This window comes from Protopterus annectens, chromosome 3.part0, assembly GCF_019279795.1.
Source record: "Protopterus annectens isolate FY-2018-M chromosome 3.part0, PAN1.0, whole genome shotgun sequence".
Lineage (NCBI taxonomy): Eukaryota > Metazoa > Chordata > Ceratodontiformes > Protopteridae > Protopterus > Protopterus annectens.
Window position 1 is genome coordinate 560,584,393 of NC_056731.1, and position 22,417 is coordinate 560,606,809.

A 22,417-nucleotide genomic window follows, 5' to 3' on the forward strand; every position below is an offset into this window, starting at 1 on the left:
ACCCCCTTAGATTAATTTCCTGTGCCTCTGTCCAGCAGCTCCATTAGTTCCCTGCACCTCTGTCCAGCAGAGCCACTGCAGTGATCCATGGGGTAAATTTTCTGTCTCCCATCCACCTGTCAAGGTTTCTCTTGAAGAGTTTTAATGCGGGGCTCTGCCTGATGAATATTGGAATCCTGTTCCAAAGCATGAGGAGTCTCTGGGACAGGAATCTATCCCTCCAGCACATCCTATTTATTATTGAGGTGAGGTTTATATCTCCAGAGCGTGTGGCTCTCCGGGATCTGTTTTTTTTTTTTTAGATGGAGCATGTCCATCAATTCAGGGTTGGACATGGCCTTGTATGTCAGGCAGACATCACCTCTGAGTAAGCGATATGCAACCGAGTACAGCTGGAGTTTCTTGAGTCGGGCTGCATAGGGCGATGTATTCTATGATGGGTCTAATGAGTGATGAGCAGAGAGGCACAATAACCTCTTTTGTTCTAGATGCGTGAATTTCCTATCTCTCATCCAATCATCAAGGTTCCTTTTGAAGAGGGCCAAGGAGGCACTCTGCTTGACATGTATGGGCAGTCTATTCCAGAGTATGGGGTCTCTGGGTCAGGAACCTATCTTTCCAGCATGTTTTGTTCATTGTGATGACAAGGTTTAGATTCCTGGAGCATGTGGCTCTGAGGGATTGGGATTTCTTTAAGTGGAGCATGTCCAACAGCTCAGGGTTTGACATGGCCTTGTATGTTAAGCAGAGATCACCTCTGAGCAGACGATATGCCACAGAGTATAGCTGGAGTTTTTTTAGATGGTCAGCATAGGGCATCTGCTTTAGGCCTGTGATTCTTTTAGTGAGGTATTTCTGCTCCCTTTCCAGCTGTTGCAGATGTCTTGTGAGGTACATACCAAATGGGGCATTGTACTCTATAATGGGTCTAATGAGGGATGAGTACAGTGGGACAATGACCTCCTTTTTCCTGGATGAAAAGCCCTTCGTGATGAGGTGTGCCACATAGAAGGATGTCCTAACTGTTGTGGCGATGTGGTTATCGAAGGTGAGACCACTGTCCACCTGTGTCCCTAAGTCTCTCATCACACTTTTGGTGTTTAGTGTACTGCCACCTATGTGGTAATTCATGGGTACATGTTTTTTCCCAAAGGGGATAACTATACATTTCTTGGCATTAAGCTTGAGCCCATGGCTCTAGTACCAAGCATCTGTTTCTGCAAGGCGCTTTTGTAGTATATCCACATCATTTGGGGATTCAATAATGGCTCCCAGTTTGCAGTCATCTGTGAACTTTGTTAGCCAGAGTCCCTTAGTGTTGGCCTGTACTTCAGAGAAGTAGATGCCAAACAAGAGCGGTCCCAGGACTGAACCCTGAGGTACTCCACTTGTCACTTGTCTGGAGCTGGATTTGGAGTCAGCTACTTTTACAGTCTGGGTTCTGTCAGTAAGCCAGTTGGCAACCCATCGAGCGATGAGTAGAATATCACAGGGTTCGGCATCTACTTCTTTGAAGTACAGGCCAACACAAAAGATCTTTGGCTAACAAAGTTTGCAGATGACTGCAAACTGGGAGCCATAATAGAATCACCTAATGATGTAGGCATTCTACAAAAGGGCCTCACAGAGACAGATGCTTGGTGTCAAAGTCATGGCCTCAAGCTCAATGCAAAGAAGTGCATTGTCATCCCCTTTGGGAAAAACTCAGTACCCATGAGCTACTACACAGGCAGTAGCTCACTAAACACTGAAAGTGTGATAAGAGACCTTGGGACACAGGTGGACAGTAGTCTCTCCTTTGATAACCATATTACTACAATAGACAGGAAATCCTTCTAAGTGGTACACCTCATCACAAAAGGGTTCTCCTCTAGAAAAAAGGAGGTCATTGTTCCTCTCTACTCATCCCTTATCAGGCCCATTATAGAGTACAATGCCCCGTTTGGCATGTATCTCACAAGACACCTACAACAATTGGAAAGGCCACAGAAATACCTCACTAAGAGGATTACCAGCCTCAAACAGATGCCATATGCAGACCATCTCAAAAAACTCCAGCTCTACTCTGTCACATATTGCCTACTCAGAGGCAATCTCTGCCTAGCATACAAAGCTATGTCAAATCCAGAGCTGTTGGACATGCTACACTTAAAGAAATCTCAATCTCTCCAAACCACATGCTCCAGGGACCGAAACCTTGTCACCACAATAAACAGAACATGCTGGAGGGATAGATTCCTGTCCCAGAGACTTCCCATACTCTGGAAAAAACTATCCATTCATGTCAAGCAAAGCTCCTCTTTGGCCCTCTTTAAGAAAAATCTTGACGACTGGATGGGAAATAGAAAATTCACCCCAGGGATCACTTCTGTGGCTCTGCTTGACAGTGGCACAGGAAAATAATTTTCTTGGGTGGCGAAAGCCAGGGAACCTTTTCGGCTAGGCTTATATAGGCCCCAGGGCCGATAGCCTAGTACCTACCTATGAACTTATGAACCATATAGCTAAGGTTACTGCAGCAGTTATCAATATAATGAATATAATATAGGTGTATAAGTAAACTTACCATAACAGTAGATGCTCAAATGATTACCGCTGAAGTATCTGCTACCTCCCTACATCCCATTTTATATCTCTCTCTATATATATATATATATATATATATATATATATATATATATATATATATATATATATATATATATATATATATATATATATATACAGGGTCTATACTACCAGATCGAAAACCCATTTCAGCGAACACCACCGACACTTATAGTGTAAACTACGGTAACGGTGAACGTTCAAAACCGCAAAACACGAAAAGTTGAAGTGTCATGGTTGGCCCATCTGCAGTATAGCTCCGTAAGGTACTTGTGCGATAGTTATGGACCTGAGGGTTAGGGTGCAGGTTAAGGTAAGTGCACAGATAGGTAATGTATGTAAGGTTTAGTGTAGGGTTAGAAGTAGGGTTTTATTAAGTGGATGTGTGTGGATTATTTGTTTTGTTTGGGTATATGTCTGTAGAGTAAGTGTGTGATAGTTACGGACCTTAGGGTTAGGGAGCGGGTTAAGGTAAGTGCATAGATAGTAATGTATATAAGGTTTAGTGTAGGGTTAAAAGTAGGGTTTGGTTAGTGTACGTATATGTTTTATTTATTATGTTTGGGTATGTAGTATGTAGCGCGCGGTGGTGTTGGCTGACTATGATGATTCGAGATTTGAAATTTTGCGGTTTAGGGGGTTCAGTTTTATTTTCAGTTCGTGCTATACGTGTCGGTCTTGTGGTGTTCCATGAAACGAGTTTTTGATCTGGTAATATAGACTATATATATATATATATATATATATATATATATATATATATATATATATATACTCCGGTCCGCTAATGATTGGTAGTCAATTTTTATGGTGCCAGGTGCCAGCTCGACGCCCAACCTTCAACGAAGGCATGCCCATTCATGCATGTCTTTCGAATGCCACTCGACCGCGGGGAGGACATGCAGACTCCACACAGAAGGTCTATAAAAGTATATATATATATATATATATATATATATATATATATATATATATATACACACACACACATACATACACATATATACATACATATATATATATATATTCGTACCTATGTCCTCTCAGGGCATAACCTTTATGAAAATTCCAAAGAGCTTGGTGCTCAAATCTGTGTTTTTAGGCAGCTCAGCTTAATGGTCTGAGCATGTGGAGAGTGTCCTGAAGGTTTGGCAGCTGGCCAGCTGTTATGTCCTTGGCAGGAAGTAACCCATATAGCTAAGGTTACTGCAGCAGTGATCATTCAACCATCTACTGTTATGGTAAGTTTACTTATACAACAGTACTTTCTGTAACATAGGAACAATACTAAACAAGCAATCATAAGCACTATGAGATGCTTAATCATATATACATTTAAGTAGACACATTTAGAACTTTGTGCCTCCCTTTTCAAAAATGAAATAGTGTTCACCCCCAGTTTGAAAAGAAATGTACATGATAAACCTGCTGTATATTTTTGTCTAGCCATCAAATCATGAAGACTAGCCTTAGAGGTAGTCATATTAGTTATTTGTTTGACCCAGGCTGCACATAAGTTCAGTTAGGAATTTATCCCTCCATCCTTGTTTATTTGTTACTGTATATTTAGGTCCATAGTGCCAATCATTATAAACTCACTGGATTTGCAAGGAAATGACAGGTCATATAGGAAGTAAAATGTATGTAATGTACACTGGCTAAATGTTCATGGTCTGTTGCAAATTCAATTTCTATTTTTCTTAGGACTGGCCATGTTTAGCTACAAATTCTAAGTGTATTATTTGTTACAATTTGCTTGTTATTTCTGCCTTTTTGGCCTTGTCATGAATGAATGAATAAATAAATAAATAAAAATTGGATTTTTCATGGCTCAAAAAACAGGAAATAATTCACTTTGGAACAACATATAAGCTACTGAGTATAAGAAGAATCTTCTCACTCTGTTGGGATAGTTGGAAGATTTAAGATCTTTAATTTTCTTTGTTAGAAATCTTTGGGGACTATCCATTTGAGTGATATACTTGAATTTTTATATACCAATGGGGCGTTGTATTCGATAACGGATCTGACAAGGGAATAGTACACTTCTTTGGATCTTGATTTCCTAACTATGGTGGAAACATGTCAACAGTCTCTTATGACTATATCTGTCTGAAGAGGAGTACCATTGATATGCTGAACGCTGCTACACTGCACTTTTTTGAATTTAGCTTGAGACCATGCTGGGGCTGTTTAGTATCAGTGGATGAGTGCATAACAGTGTCCATTTCTGAGTCATAAGCAGACAAGGTGACAGTATTTCAAATAGCATGCAGTGAGGGTAGGGAAAGTTCAAAGAAAGGCATTCCTCTGTATAGTTATTACAATTCCTATCAATATCATGGAGATATTCATGCCATAATCTACAGACTGGGGATAACATTTTTTTTTGTATCTGACTCTGACAGAAATTACATATTACCTTTGTTCTAAAACTGACCCCTTTTATTGTACCATGTAGACCACATATCGTAGGATCTTAAATGTCAGGTTATAGGTGTAAATTCATTTATCAAATCTGGTCACCATCCTAGATTGTTTGATGACATGGCTAACATAACCGCTGCTGTTTTCTGGTAACGTGATGAAGAGTTTGACTTTAGGTCCCTACAGTACTACTTTCTATCTCTCTTAATAACACACAATTTATGTGCCTTTTTTGAGATGGGGGTTGCAAATCTAAAGATTTAAAGTTGTTATTGTACAGGTCAAAAATGATTTCAACAGAAAAGATGTTGCCCTAGGTGGCATTTCTTAAAATGTTTTCAGTCTGTAAGCAATCCCCAACAACCCTCACTTAGAATGGTAATAAACAAAAAATACTTTAACCCCACCAAATTTCAACAAGAGATTAACTAATTTAATTGGTCAATTCTAAAACACCTCCCCTTAGATGAAGCAGCCGCATACTTTTTATTTAATTAATTTATTTATTATTAAATATTTTATTTTTATTTTTATATTTATATATTTTTATATATATAGTATTTTTATGTATGTTCTTTGTATGTTTATTTTATATGATATTATATGCTGTTTTTTTATATATTGCCTTGAATGAAATTTTGTGCTTTTTTAGTGTATTTGCATTTCGAATGTACTTGTTCTTTTAACTCATTTAATTAATTAATTGGTCATAGTCATGTGACACAGGATTCAAGGCTTTTAAAGTTTGGGATGAAGTTGTTTTGTAATCTTTGGTCTGAGGAAGCAACCAGGGCTGGTTGCGAAAGCACTTACCTACAATAAAGAGCATTTATACTGGATTTTACAGTGGTTTTTTGCTCCTTCAGTGTGGTTTTAGCAGTATTAGGAGTTTACGTTTTTTCTGGACATTTGCCCTGGTGTGTTTACTCCTATACTTCATAACTGGGCCTCTCCTTCTTTTTTACTAAGGAGGTAGCTCTACTGAGTTATCCAATTATAGGCCAATAGCAATACTATCCCCACTTGCAAAAATTATGGAAAATGTATCCATAGACAACTGATGCATCACCTAACTCAGAATAACCTCATGGCAGACTCCTAGCATGACTTCCGACCTCACCATAGCACTACTTCAGCCCTTCTAGCCTTCTCCAATACCATAAACCATAATCGCAATAACGATAACATATCCTCTGCCCTATTCTTGGATCTGTCCAAGCCATATGATATGGTGGATCACCAGTTACTAATCCACACCCTGAAAACTTTCTGCCTAGATACTACAGTCATTCAATGGTTCCAGTCTTATCTGAATGATAGACAGCAGGCTGTCCTTTGGCAAAGCAAACTTTCTAAACTCCTACCCAACCCACTAGGTGTACCCCAGGGATCCATACTTGGACCCCTTCTATTCTCCATCTTCATTAATAACCTCTGTTCTGCTATCCCTAAAGTCATCTGTGTCCAGTATGCTGATGACTCCACCCTGATTTGCTTGGCCACATCTCCAAACAAACTGTGGTCAGCTACACAAACCACCTTTAACACAATTGAAAACTGGCTTTCTGGTCATCTAATCCTAAATCGCAAAAAAAAAACAAACTGTTGCTTTTATTACCAACACACAGGTCTACTGAATTTAAGAATTAACCAAGTAGAGAACTGCTACACACTGTCGTCCCAAAAAAATTAGCAGCAACCAAAAACCATATATAACCAATAATTCTTAAAGACCGTTGAGGTCTACTGAATTCACTTTTACCATTAAATCCAACAATGGCACAATAATCTCCCCAGATTCCTCTACAGAACTGTTAGGTGTTATCACTGATACTAATCTTAAATTCGACCAACATGTTAATCAATCCATTAAGACCATCAATAAAAAACTAGGCTCACTTTACAGGATAAAAGCCTTCTTAGCTCCCCTCCTGCTAGATGTGCCATAGCTCGCTCTCACCTACTTTCAACTCTTCTGTATGCATCCCTGATACTTTCCAATCTAAACAAATCTGTCCTTAACAAACTATCTGCTATAACCATATTGCCAGATTTGCCACTGGCTTGCCTTATAGGACTCATCATTGTACTCACCTAAACCAGCTTGGGTGGCTAGAATTACCCAGCTTGATCCAGTATAACCCCATGATTACTGCCCATAAAATCCTTTACAATCCAGATAACACTCCTGCTCTTAATAATATTATCACCCCTTATCACAATCCCCAACCTCTTCGATCCTCTAATAAATTACTAGTCCAGGCTATCAAAACTAATAACTCCACTGGTGACTCTCTCTCTTCGCAAACTCTGTAGGCAGATCCTGGAACTCTCTCCCAACTGAAATTACTTTGCTCAACTCCCTGAATCAGTTCAAGACTAGACTCAAACAACATCTGACACTAAACTGGCTATTTCAGTGCAGCAAACCTGACTAACTCTCCTTGACAATGAGACAAAAACAACAATTTTTAGCTTACCTGTGGCACTATCCTGACCTTTACTTTGTTTAACTCTAAATGTGTTTAGGTATGTATTCACTGTATATATTGCATCTGTAACTTACTGTATGAGGTAATAACAGTATTTCTAGCTAACGTATTTAATGTTGACCTACTCTCAGGATTTTCTTTAACCCTGGAACATTCTATAATTTTCCTATGAATGTAATTTCTGTAAATATTGTATCTTAAACTTAACTGCTTGCTTAGATTTGTTAACTATTGTAATTACTGTATTTTTTTTAATTTAAATTGCTGACCTTGGAGCTTTTCTTCACATGCCTCCGCTAAAAATGGACATGAAAAATAAAAATAAAATAATAAAATAAAATGTTTCCTTTCTCAATGACACATATTTAGTATTTACCTATAAAAACATTTTAACAGAGTGTGTGTGCGTGTGCCCGCGTGCACATAACTTATGCATACTTATCTATAGTAGGATAAATAATGTTAGTCATCAAAGTCAGAAAACAGTAGTAGGGTTTCAGTCTCCTACATATAAAAGATCATTTTCTTCTGAGGAAGACAGAAAGACATAAAACAGTGAAATATTTGTCTTTTCTTAGAGAATATAGTTGTAATTGTAGGTGTAGAAGAAAGTCAGGCAACCTCAGGCAAAGTGATTTGATGGACCCTCACTGATGCAAGGTTTGCTGGGATGGTTGTGGGGTGCAGTGCTTTTGGAACTCTACTATATTTTGTACCACTCCTAGACGTTCTTTTGTAAAGCAGCAGTAATCCAGACTTTGTCTTGTATCACTACCTGTGCTGAGCTGTTATAACAGGAAAATTACGCCTTGCAATGGTAGTGTAAAATGTTGTGTTAACAACTTATGCTTAATAGAGATGTATATAAAAAAAAACAAACATTTAACACTCATTTTCTGGGGATTTTTCTCTTTCTGGTCATTTTTATTTTTGTTCTGATGCAAAAACCACCCTAAAAATGATGGGAAGTTGGATGCACTGCAGGTACTTATGTGTCATTAACTCACTTGTTGACCTGCTCAATTTCACTTGCTCGAAATGGCAACTGCCCAAAAATCCAACTAATGTGATCCTATTAACTGTGCACACAGCCCATACAGAACATTAACTTTGACCATAAAACTCCCACTTGGTCCCAGACCTACTTCAAACTTTGCCGCACTCAAGCTTAACCATAAAACTCCTAGTTGCTCTGTAACCCTAATCACAAACCCAATCCCCTAAACCTAACATTTCTGATTGTTCTCCAAACCTAAGACTAACTGTCACCACCTAAAAATAAAACTGCCTCTTGTTCCCAGTGCCTGAAATTCCCTCATGTCCTAACCTTAATTGCAAACCTACTCCTCATACCTCTCAACTGTACAGATTTTCACAGCATGTCCAGATTTTTGCCTCATATTTTTGGTCCACTTTTCATAAAATTATGTTTTTTTGGCAAATCATTGGCAAGTCCTTAAAGATTAAAGTCAGAAAATAATGACAGACATTTGAGTTTTAGACTTCACACTCTTCCGAAAATTCAGCTAATGCAAAATCTGCTATGCTATCAACTTTCTAAGTTTGTAAGAGCAATATTTAAAAATTGCCCCTATTTTTGTGCCTTCGTCCCCCATTATATATGGCTTTTGTCCAGATTTTTTGCTCTATGAGGTTGAAAGGTATGCTGTTCCCTATTTCTAACAGTGAAACTCAGAAACACTCTTTAAGACTAAACCCAAACTCCACTCTCTAAACCTATATTCCCTGGTTGCTCCCTAAATCTAAAACTCCCTTACAATCCAGATAACACTCCTGCTCTTAATAATATTATCACCCCTATCACAATCCCCAACCTCTTCGATCCTCTAATAAATTACTAGTCCAGGCTATCAAAACTAATAACTCCACTGGTGACTGTCTCTTCGCAAACTCTGTAGGCAGATCCTGGAACTCTCTCCCAACTGAAATTACTTTGGTCAACTCCCTGAATCAGTTCAAGACTAGACTCAAACAACATCTGACACTAAACTGGCTATTTCAGTGCAGCAAACCTGACTAACTCTCCTTGACAATGAGACAAAAACAACAATTTTTAGCTTACCTGTGGCACTATCCTGACCTTTACTTTGTTTAACTCTAAATGTGTTTAGGTATGTATTCACTGTATATATTGCATCTGTAACTTACTGTATGAGGTAATAACAGTATTTCTAGCTAACGTATTTAATGTTGACCTACTCTCAGGATTTTCTTTAACCCTGGAACATTCTATAATTTTCCTATGAATGTAATTTCTGTAAATATTGTATCTTAAACTTAACTGCTTGCTTAGATTTGTTAACTATTGTAATTACTGTATTTTTTTTAATTTAAATTGCTGACTTTGGAGCTTTTCTTCACATGCCTCCGCTAAAAATGGACATGTAAAATAAAAATAAAATAATAAAATAAAATGTTTCCTTTCTCAATGACACATATTTAGTATTTACCTATAAAAACATTTTAACAGAGTGTGTGTGCGTGTGCCTGCGTGCACATAACTTATGCATACTTATCTATAGTAGGATAAATAATGTTAGTCATCAAAGTCAGAAAACAGTAGTAGGGTTTCAGTCTCCTACATATAAAAGATCATTTTCTTCTGAGGAAGACAGAAAGACATAAAACAGTGAAATATTTGTCTTTTCTTAGAGAATATAGTTGTAATTGTAGGTGTAGAAGAAAGTCAGGCAACCTCAGGCAAAGTGATTTGATGGACCCTCACTGATGCAAGGTTTGCTGGGATGGTTGTGGGGTGGAGTGCTTTTGGAACTCTACTATATTTTGTACCACTCCTAGACATTCTTTGTAAAGCAGCAGTAATGCAGACTTTGTCTTGTATCACTACCTGTGCTGAGCTGTTATAACAGGAAAATTACGCCTTGCAATGGTAGTGTAAAATGTTGTGTTAACAACTTATGCTTAATAGAGATGTATATAAAAAAAAACAAACATTTAACACTCATTTTCTGGGGATTTTTCTCTTTCTGGTCATTTTTATTTTTGTTCTGATGCAAAAACCACCCTAAAAATGATGGGAAGTTGGATGCACTGCAGGTACTTATGTGTCATTAACTCACTTGTTGACCTGCTCAATTTCACTTGCTCGAAATGGCAACTGCCCAAAAATCCAACTAATGTGATCCTATTAACTGTGCACACAGCCCATACAGAACATTAACTTTGACCATAAAACTCCCACTTGGTCCCAGACCTACTTCAAACTTTGCCGCACTCAAGCTTAACCATAAACTCCTAGTTGCTCTGTAACCCTAATCACAAACCCAATCCCCTAAACCTAAAATTTCTGATTGTTCCCTAAACCTAAGACTGACTGTCACCACCTAAAAATAAAACTGCCTCTTGTTCCCAGTGCCTGAAATTCCCTCATGTCCTAACCTTAATTGCAAACCTACTCCTCATACCTCTCAACTGTACAGATTTTCACAGCATGTCCAGATTTTTGCCTCATATTTTGGTCCACTTTTCATAAAATTATGGTTTTCTGGCAAATCATTGGCAAGTCCTTAAAGATTAAAGTCAGAAAATAATGACATACATTTGAGTTTTAGACTTCACACTCTTCCGAAAATTCAGCTAATACAAAATCTGCTATGTATCAACTTTCTAAGTTTGTAAGAGCAATATTTAAAAATTGCCCCTATTTTTGTGCCTTCGTCCCCCATTATATATGGCTTTTATCCAGATTTTTTGCTCTAAGAGGTTGAGAGGTATGCTGCTCCCTATTTCTAACAGGGAAACTCAGAAACACTCTTTAAGACTAAACCCAAACTCCACTCTCTAAACCTATATTCCCTGGTTGCTCCCTAAATCTAAAACTCCCATCATTTATGGTGTGGAAGTGATGGCACATCAACTTTTACCTGCTTCTCAGAATGCAGACTCTAATATCTCCCTTACACGGTTGAACAAGAATAATCTGAAAGGTGGAGTGGTAGGTCATACTCTTTAGCTGTGAAGTCATTTGCAGGTGTTGCTTTGGTTGAAAATGTTTGCATTTCCTTTTTTTATACGTATGTTTTATCCCTTCAGTCTCTTTAAGATTTGCAAGTTTAACACAATTCACTAGAATGTAATGAAGTAAAAATACAGTCCAAGCACAATCCCAAAAGTATGAGGAATATGGACTGCAGCAATTCTTAGCACAGGTGCTCTGCATGTAACAGTTTTTATGGTTAAACAAATTCATATTTGGAAAAGCTTATGTAAAAAGCTGAAATAAGCTTACTATGAAGTATTCACTTACTTTTGTTAAGAAAGAAAGCAAAGAAAACATTAAGTACCTTGTATCTTGTCTCCAAAACAAGCATTTCTCTTACATTATGTGCAAAGCCAAAGTCTGCCAAAAGTTGCATCTTTGCTGGTAACAATAAAGACAGAAGGCAAACCTATAGACTTTGATTCAACACAGATAGTAACCCTATAACCCTATAACCCCTATGACTGGTTAGAATTTTAGAAATATAAGTAATATACTCCAGTCCTGTAGCATAGTATAATAAAATCATATGCCCTAGACAGCCTATGATTGATTGGAACTGACCAGGCTGTGAGAAGACATATATGGTAATGACTGATTGCCTCTCACTGGAGGTTAAGGCCATATGTACTGGCTATGGGGACTAGGGATAATAAAAGCACTTCCTTTCAAGGGACAGGATGGTGCCAGTTCAGAGACCATCACTATAAAAGTGGGATGTGTACCTTCAGCAGACACGCAGATGACACCACCCCCTTGTGCCATAGTCAGCAGGTACACTTCAGATACATTAGGGTATCAGAAATAACAGCACTGATTTAGCAGCTAATGATGACACTGCCCCTACTATTCCTTGCTCCAGGAGAATGAATGGATCATATGGATCTTGCCCCTCAAGGAATGACTCGGCCAGTAGCAAGGAGGGAATCACCGGTCATGAGAATTGGAAGGGAAAAAAGAAATATATATCCCAACATACAAATGATTGGCCCATGTCTGGCTTATTTTTATGCAAAATAAAAGGGCTGGAAACAACCAATGGAAACTAAGGCTAGGCTTTTTCATATCTCAGATCAATAGTCTAAGTACGTATGAACCTGTGTTCAATGGCAAATAAATAAATGCAAACACAGTTTTGTAACCTATTAATCTTATGTTGAAAAATTAAACTTATATACAATTTTTGTTTCATACTGATCTTTTGTTGAAAACTGAAAGCATATACAAGACTGCACTTGCAAGTTGTGTGCATTGCTGATGTGAAAAATGCAGTATAAGAGAAAAAAGGAAACACTGCATTTGAGAATAGTTAAAAATAATGGTCCAGCTGATTCAGCAGAAACTGGGTAATTAAATTTTATTTTGACTGAAGGAAATTTATCCCACGCATTCTGAAAGTGAGGTGTTACAAAAGGCGGTTAAGAAATATGATACTATGTTTAAAGAAAACAAGGGTTTATTAAAATGAATCATATTTAATATTCATGTTTTTGAATATATAAAACCTAGATTTTGCTACAAAGAAAATTATGCTGATCATTCTGATGCATTAAATAGAGGTAACCTATTTCAGAAAAGTGTGCAGATTTGGACATATCAGATCAAGTATTAGAATTAGGTGCTATGGACAGTGTACCAGTGGAAATTAATACATTAAATATGGGACTACCAGACTTCTAACTCTGTCACAAGTTCAAGAGTATATTTTAAAAAAAATAGCCGGAAGTAATTAAATCAAGCTTTATGCTGTATGATTCCAAAAATTAGCATCAAGTGGCAGGGATTGTGGTTCATTAAGGAGGGGGGTCTGAGTCATAATTTTCCTGGAAGGTCATCCTGTAATACTGAAAACGCTCATTAATTTGACCCTAGAATATCCAGAATGGAAAGTTTAGACAGATCATATGTACGGGCTCCTGCTATGACTCAAGACCTGGAAAAAGAAGAAACAATGCAATGTAGACCACATGTGGATTGCGCTGGCCTTTTCCTTGGAAGAATGGTTTTCATTTTGATAGACTCTCTTTCAAAGTAAATGGACACTTATGCTATGAATTAGTCTACCAGACAGGGCTTTATGCTCCTTAAAGGAAGAGGAGGAGAAAACTGAAAGTCAAGGCTATGGAACAAGTCTGTCGATCCTGTTTAATTACAGAATTTATCTTCAGATGACAGCAGGTTTATCTCTCACCAGAAATGCTTATGTCAAGAAGGCTGTGCTCCAAATTTGATTTACTACTGTCAGATTTAAAAGGAAATCAGTGGGCTAAGAAAAAAAGCCTTCATTAAATAAGTTTGAAAGGTTAGTGCCTAGATATAAAGTTTATGTGAGACACCACAGTTATGGCCCTAAATGGATTTCATTCAAAACTGAAAATTGATTAAGGACTTGTACCTTATGATGTGGGCATTAGTCATGGTTCATCTTTGAAGGACATATCATTTTATCAGAGTAAAATACACAGAGAATGGACCAGTTCGTGAACCTAGAAAGAGGTTAGAAGATTCCTTGAGCATGCTTGCTACTAGATACATCTTATGCACCTGTAGAAGCCTGTACTACTGTGAAAAACAAACACACTGAAGACATTTTATGTGTAACTAGTCATACAACAGAGACAAAGGTTTGGGGGTTGGCATAATGGTTAAAGCATTTACTAAACAGACAGGAGGTATAGGGTTTGATTTTCACTAAGGGAAATTGGCTAGGTTTCAAATGGTACACAACACAAGGGCAGCTAGCCTAATATTTACCTATGGGCATTGTTCAGATTTTCTCATTATTGACCTATCCAGACATTTTATTTATGAAAAGTTCCTATCTACTCAGTTACAAGATTTTCTTAGAATATGGTGAAACCTTTTACATGTAAAGAAAAATAATGCACATTGGTTTCCCTGAAGATCTGGTAGCCTAACTAGATATTCTTGGTTGTAATGGTACAATGAAAGCTTGACATGGTAAATAAAAGACTCTGGAATGCTTCACAGTGAAAGTTTCAGGTATGAACTGTTTAAAATGTATGCTGCTGAAGCAAGGATTTGTTGTTGCTAAACATTACAATCACACAAGGAGTTGTTAGCATAGTAAATGGAAGTGTGGTGTCATGGTTAATAAATGATTAACCAGAGCTAGTATGTATTGTCAGGGTAAGCACTGTATTGTGTAGTTTTCTTTTGAAGCTGATTCCAACCAAGCTCTTATTTAACTTGACAAGCTCATCCATTTGGTAAGGCTGCACTCAGAAAGAAGTTTCATTCATCTACCAAGTCATAAACACCATGCAGCTGTTTCTAAGTTTTAATTTCTTACTATACTGGTAAATAAGTTGAAGATGTTTAGATTTTATGTTTAATGCATAATAGTTATTATTAGAAACAGACCACAGTATAACATCAGTCTGACACTCTAGGCTACGGCTGTGTATGACTGTTTGATGGTATCCCCTCTGCGAGAGCAAACACCTGAATTCACCTCACAGATTTATCTACCTCAAGAAACATGGCATTATACAATAACATATGTCTGTCATGTCTTATTGTTAAAACAATAAATACATCTTGATTTTGTGGCTCAGCTGATAAAACTTCAGGTAGAAATTGAATACATTGTACATTTTTTTATATCTATTTATTTCTGGAAACATTTTCTCTGATTGAATTATTCTAAAAGATATAATGGCATTAATAAAACAAGCAGTTTAATCTGTTTCTAACCTTTCTGAAATGATGACTTGGGAATGTATATGAACTTTTTTGGCTGTGAAGGCAAATTCTTATAAAGTTTTCCTTACCAACATATAGCTGACTGTAGAGTTCCAGTCTAGTGTGTCCCTGTGATGGAGCTTTCTTGACTTGTGGACGCAGAAGGTCTACTTGCAGGCTAGCTTCTTTCACATTCCTCTCAGCTCTAACACGGTGCCACTGGTCATCATTTAGTAGGGCTGCTGACCTCACAACAAGTTCCACTGGTCCATTTCCAACATCAAAGGAAAAAGATACTTCCATAGGAGCTGTGAAGTAAAAATTATGGGTAGAAATAATCAGACATATGATGAGAAGTTACCATAAAATACCCTGCATGCTGTCACAAACAGTGACAGAATATAGCTTAATGTTTTTGCATCGCAGCAAGACATCTGTAGATTACAAGAAAATCAATGTAGCCTTAATGAGCAAATGTAGGTTTTGTAACACAGAAGTGGAAACAGTCACACATCTTGTTGCTGGTTGTGATATACTAATGGCCGAAGGACTGTATACTGAAAGGCATAATAATGTGGCAAGACTGTTACAATATATGTAACTCCATACGAACTGCAAAAGGATTCATTACTGAGCATATTGTGGGTGCTGCAAACAACACTTCTGGCTGACATCAAAGACTGTAACAATACTAACTTCATGAACTTTAATCGTACTTTGACTTAGGAATGGCGTCTATTCCCGTCATGGTATTAGAAACCCAAAAGACTTGGAGAAATTAAAAGAGCAAATGAGCAAAATGATAACTCTTTGCCATCTATACAACTTAAAGAACCAAAGTAGCATAATATGTTTATGGCAAGATGCAGAAAACAGTATAAGGAAAGCTTAATAGTACAAAGCTTCCTGTCAGGTAGGCTGAGTGGCTGGGAAAATTCAAGGTATTGCTTTTCTGTGAAATCATAAACCTTCCAAAGTATAGAATAGGAAACTATATTTGATCTGGTGTGCTTACAGTGATTGGAGAAACAAACTTCTTGGTTCACAATTGCTTGACATGGAATGAATACCACAGTGTGCCAGTGTTCCAGAAAACAGAACTCCACGACAGCTTGATAGAGTCATTGCAGTGGCAACATTGGATGTCTGCAGTAATCTTTCAAATGTCTAGCTTCTCCTAAATTCACAGTTGTGTACTTACTGTGGACTACAACCTGGTAACTGATTGTAAATAACTGCACATTAAACTGAACTTGTTAAAAATAAACAGTCCAATTTATAGAAAAAGTTTGTTGCTTACCAAATCAAGTAAATTATCTAGAAAATATTTTTCCATACTTTTCTAACAGTCTTATAATTACTTCAGCTAAAGTATTAAACTTAAATCCCATAAACTCACTCACTCGTGCATGCGCGCACACACACACACACACACACACACACACACACACACACACACACACACACACACACGTGCGCACGCACACACATACACACACACACACACACACACACACACACACACACACACACACACACACACACACACACACATGCGCGCGCGCACACACAGTCTAATTCTGTTGAAGGGTTTGTAGAAACACTGTATTACAATACATATATTAAAATAGATTAACTGCTTGGACAAAGCTAGATTGCCTTCTTTGAAAAGCAGCTGTTGTTTACATGTATGCAGTATTGTAAGGGAATGGCATGCCTGAATTCCTCTGTAAAAGCTTCTGTTCAGTGTTTCTGCCTTCTGATGTGTACCATCATGTATAGTTGCTATGTATTAGTTCTGCCACATGGTGTCAATACAGCTCCATGGTTTACTCAAAATATTTTCAGTTTCTGTAAGAAATAATAGTGCAATCTCCATTATATGTGCTGGTTTAATGTTTTTTTTCACACACTGACAAAGTCTTAGACTGTTCTTTAGAAGTAAATGTAGGTCATTTTTTCTGTATATGAGATGTGCACTTAATTTCATCCATTAGGTCCATATCTGAAAATTGTGAGATGGAAAAAGTCTAACCCCTTAAAATCTATTGGTCTGGGTTATTTGTGGAGTGTCAATTATTTTAGATAAGTAAGTTAAATAGAGTAAAGTAGGCTGCAATAACACTGCCAACTACAGTTATCAGGAAGAAACTCCAGAGACAGAAAATGGCGTAGCTACTTGTACCTTTTATCCATTGCATCATGTTTATTGGGTAAGTGCAAAGAGTCAAAGGGCCTCTTTGGGAGTATCCCATAGGGGGGGGTGGCTTCAGGTATATAAACAACTCTAAAAACTGATTAGTTAAAGTATGAAAGTAGTGTGATAGTATTACATCAATGAACACTATTACATGGAGAAGTGGCATTTCATAGCAGAAACAGATAAAATAATATATATGAAATAATACCATGCAGGTCTGCAAGGGTGGGGGTAGCTGATATTTAAGTAGCCCTTTTACAAAAGCAGGTCTTTTCTCCAACAGCAATTCATGAAATTGGTTTGAAAATAATGGCAGAAATGCAGTTTTGTAATGCAAAGGGCATTATATTCCACTGTTTGAAAATGAGTGCTGAAGATATTGTAATAGTCTGCATGCTCAGTTTCGGGATATCTAGGCAGGAAACTTGGTTTATGAATCTTCACTTTTGATAGGATGGTGTACCCCTCAAGATCATGGCAAAAACTAATCAGCAGCACTGTGTGTAATCCACAGGTGTCTGTAAAAGAGCTTCTTTTTTTACAGTGGGGAATAAAACATATGTTGTTTTTCACAAGGCTCACAAACACATCTGACACCTTGGTTGTGATTTCACCCTAACATGAATTCTTATGCATTTATTTATTTATTTATTTTTTTTTTTACGTTAGTTAATCTGTGTAACCAATTTCAGTGTCTGCCTGGCTGTGAAAACGAAATGCACACACATACACACAACACACACACACACACACACACACACACACACACACACACACACACACACACACACACACACACACACACACACACACACACACACACACACAAAACATGCAGTACATAAATACTGAGTATAACAATTATGCAAGCTAAAGTAGTACATTAGTAAAAATATATATATATTTTCATTACAACAGGGTCGTGACAATTTGTTGAATACAATACATTAATTGCGCACTGCAAGTGAGACCATTCAACATAAAACATCCAAATCTGTACTATTACAAACTACCCACTCTCATGAAGGGATAAATTTACATTGTCAACAATATGTGATAGATGACTAATACTGATAAGAAAATCACCAATGCTAACCAGTGTGCCACCTTGGAATTTGAGAGACAGGGACTGTGGTGCTGGAATCCACTCCACGGAACACATAGGTCTGATGCATGCCTTGTGGCATTTCTTAGAGGCTCTGCAATGCTCTGCCACACCCTTTGCAGTCCCTGTCCAATAAAAAATCTGCATAAGCTATTTTCAATATGATTTATGCCCATATTGCCTGCAAAAGTAAAATTATTGGCTATGGAAAGAAATGCTTGATAGTAGGCTGTGTATACCAACAGCTGGATTGCTTCTCTCACTAATCCTCCTTCAGTGGTGATTCCTTGTACAACAATGCAGTTTATGGAACTCATCTACCCTTGAGTATGTAGATCCAATTTGCCTACCTCCCTAAAGATTTACAAAGTATGGTCTGAGAGCAAAGCCTGTTGCCATGGTATGCTCCTCAGCTCCCCAGTCAATGAAAGACTGGTACCTGGTGCCAGGTATGCCTTCAATTCTGCCTGACTGCTACCACTTACATTTTCCCTTCTAAGGGTAGTCCAGTGCCTTTCTCCTGCTGTAGTTCAGGATCTGGTTCACTGGTACTGACCCAATCTGATTTAACCACCTCACCACTACCAGAGATGTTGGCCCTGTCTGGGTCTCCCCTGTTTCCTTCCCCACATACTTGCCATTATGCCTGGCTGTATGCAACAACATGCACATAAAGTACTGAATTATCACAAATGTCCAGTATTAGAATGTCTGGAGGAATAGCCTCAAACACAACCATTTACTTTCTCCCTTCCCAATCCAGACAAACTCTGTGAAAAGCTATCTGAAAAGGTGCTCTTCCCAAGACCCTAACATGAGTAGACTGACCAGACAAGTATTGCTTTGGTCTAACCTCTATGGGCATGGCTATGGCTAAGTCTGAGACCATGTACCTCCTGGCAATGGCCTGTTTACCATCTACCAGTATAGGATAATAAACCATAAATCTTGCTGTATTTACCCCGCTTTCTACTTCCTGAGATCTTTGTTTTCCACACAGCCTTTGTGGATAAGAAGGCCATACATGTCTCTTTTCATTACAGCAGGAAAATGTAATCTCCAAACCTGGGCCATAATAAAAACATGGCTTTGCCCTTTTCCTGTGTTGTTGTTGTGTCTTTCTGCTTCCCAGTTAGGGGTCGCCACAGCAGAACTCTGGTCCGCTAATGATTGGGCAGTAGATTTTTACGTGCCGAGTTGCCAGCCCTGACGCACAACCTTCAATGAAGGTACGCCCATTCACGCATGTCTCCACACAGAAGACATATCAGATCTAGCTGAGAATTGAACAGGATGTCTTATTGTGAGGCAACAATGCTACTGCAGCACCAATAACCTGCTGTAATGCCTTAGGTTTCCCACACAGATTCCATTACATCCACAAGCAGCACTGGTCATGTTTTTAATTTTTTTTAATTTTAGGTGTTACTAATAGTTCAGCTTGTGGTGGAAATATTGTACATCAGACTGAATTAAATTAATTTTACTGGATTTTACTCCTAACTGCACATATACTGCCAGCCTTGAATAGTACTGTCTCCTTAAAATCTTTGCTTGTTGAACATCAAAAGCATGTGTAATTAATTATGACATCACTATATAAAGGAGTTCTGTTGATACAATATTTTTGTACTAAGGCTGAAGAAGCCTGAAGGCGAAAGTGTTTTTACTTGCTTTTCAATAAAGTGTTCTTGTTCTAGACTAGCAGTGTGTGTGTTCCAGTGGTTCTTCATTTTAATTTAATTCATTTTAAGCTAATCACCCTTGATATCCACATCCTGCCCCCACCCCCTATTAAGGAAACCACTGTAAAAAAATTTCTCCAAAGCGAACTTCATGCTTCTTAAGACAGAAGTGGTGAACTTCATGACACCCATGCAGATGGACAATACAGTTACAACTGTTGAATCCTACACAAATGCACTCTATAAGCACTTACACGAATGCATGGATCGTACTATCCCAAACAGAACCAAGACGCTATCCTCACAAAAAAGGAAGCCAATCTGGTGGTCCCCTGCCATAAACAAACTCTACAACAGAAGGAAGAAACTGTTGCAAAAGAGAGTAAAATCCCATGAGTGGAGGAGCTCCCAGGTCAACCTCAGTAAGAAGCGGAGATCCCTTATAAGATCCTCCAAAGCTAGCTACGAAAAAAATCATCACTAATTCCAAAGTCAAGAACACAGCATCTATGGGACCTGACAACATCCCAGGCTGTGTTCTACATGAACTGGCACCCAACCTAAGTACCATGTTCAATCATAGCCTCACCTCAGGCTTTGTGCCCACTGAATGGCACACAGCAATGGTTATTCCACTCCACAAAGGGGGATCCACCACAGACCCCTGGAACTACCGCCCCATTAGCCTGATGAGCCTGGTCTGCTAACTTTACCCCCCCAACCCCTAAAGGGTCCATATGTATATAGGAAGAATGCAGAGTCCCTGTAATCACAACTACGCAGGTCAAAGCTGCACTCTCTAAAGCCAAAAACACAGCATCCATGGGGCCGGACAACATCCCAGGCTGCATTTTACACGAAAGTCAGAACAAACTGGCTCCCCACCTCAGCACCATGTTCAATAATAGCCTCACATCAGGCTTTGTGCCCACTGAATGGTGCACAGCAACAGTTATCCCACTCCACAAAGGGGGAGCCACCATTGATCCTGGGAACTATCGCCCTATTAGCCTGACGAGCCTGGTCTGCAAGGTCATGGAACTTATCATCATGGAACTCATAAACAAAGACATTGGTAACCTCCAAACTTTGGATCCCACCCAGTTCGTGTTTGTGAAAGGCAGATCATGCCTCTTGAACCTGATCGACTTCTTTGAGGCAGTCACCAAAGCCGTAGATGAGGGTAAGGTGGTTCACACAGCCTACCTTGACCTTGCCAAGGCTTTCGACACCATCCCCCATTCTGGAATTATAGCTAAACTCACTAAACTAGGCATAAATCCCTATGTCACAAGATGGGTTGCCAACTGGCTCACTGACAGAACCCACACTGTAAAAGTTACAGACTCCAAATCTGACCTCAAACCAGTGAGAAGTGGAGTACCGCAGGGTTCAGTCCTGGGACCTCTCTTGTTTGGCATCTACTTCTCTGAAGTACAGGCTAACACAGAAAGCCTCTGGCTAATGAAGTTCACAGATGACTGCAAACTAGGAACCATAGTCAAGTCCCCAAATGATGTGGACATCCTACAGAAGGGCCTCGCTGAGGCAGTTGCCTGGTGTCAGAGCCATGGCCTCAAGCTCAATGTCAAAAAGTGCAGTGTCATCTCCTTTGGTAAAAACTCTGTACCCACGAACTACCACATAGGCAGCAATCTACTTAACACAGAATGTGTGATAAGAGACCACTCAGGAAGTCCTTCTACGTGGCACACATCATCATAAAAGGGTTCTCATTCAGGAAAAAGAGGTTATTGTTCCCTCTACTCGACACTCATTAGACCCATTATAGAGTACAACACCCCTTTTGGAATGTACCTCACAAGACATCTGCAGCAGCTGGAAAGGCCACAGAAGTACCTCACAAAGAGGATTACTGGTCTCAAACAGATGCCCTACACTGACCGTCTGAAAAAACACCAGTTTTACTCCGTAGCATATCGCCTACTCTGAGGTGATCTCTGCCTAACATATAAAGCTATGTCAAACCCAGAGCTGTTGGACATGCTACACCTAAAGAAATCCCAATCCCTCTGAGCTACACGCTCTAGGGACCTAAACCTTGTCACCACAATAAACAGGACAAGCTGGAGGGATAGATTCTTGTCCCAGAGACTTCCCATACTCTGGAACAGACTACCCATCTATATCAAGCAAAGTTCTTCATTAGTACTC

At 38.6% G+C, this 22,417-nt stretch overlaps 1 protein-coding gene across 1 annotated transcript in view; it reads right to left on the minus strand.

Annotated features, from left to right (window-relative positions):
* CNTNAP2 (contactin associated protein 2) overlaps positions 1-22,417 on the minus strand; it is a 7,772,136-nt gene that overhangs the window by 984,140 nt on the left and 6,765,579 nt on the right. Inside the window, exon 16 of the mRNA XM_044064985.1 lies at positions 15,342-15,560. Coding sequence (XP_043920920.1) covers positions 15,342-15,560 — 219 coding nt within the window. The remainder of the gene's footprint in view (positions 1-15,341; positions 15,561-22,417) is intronic.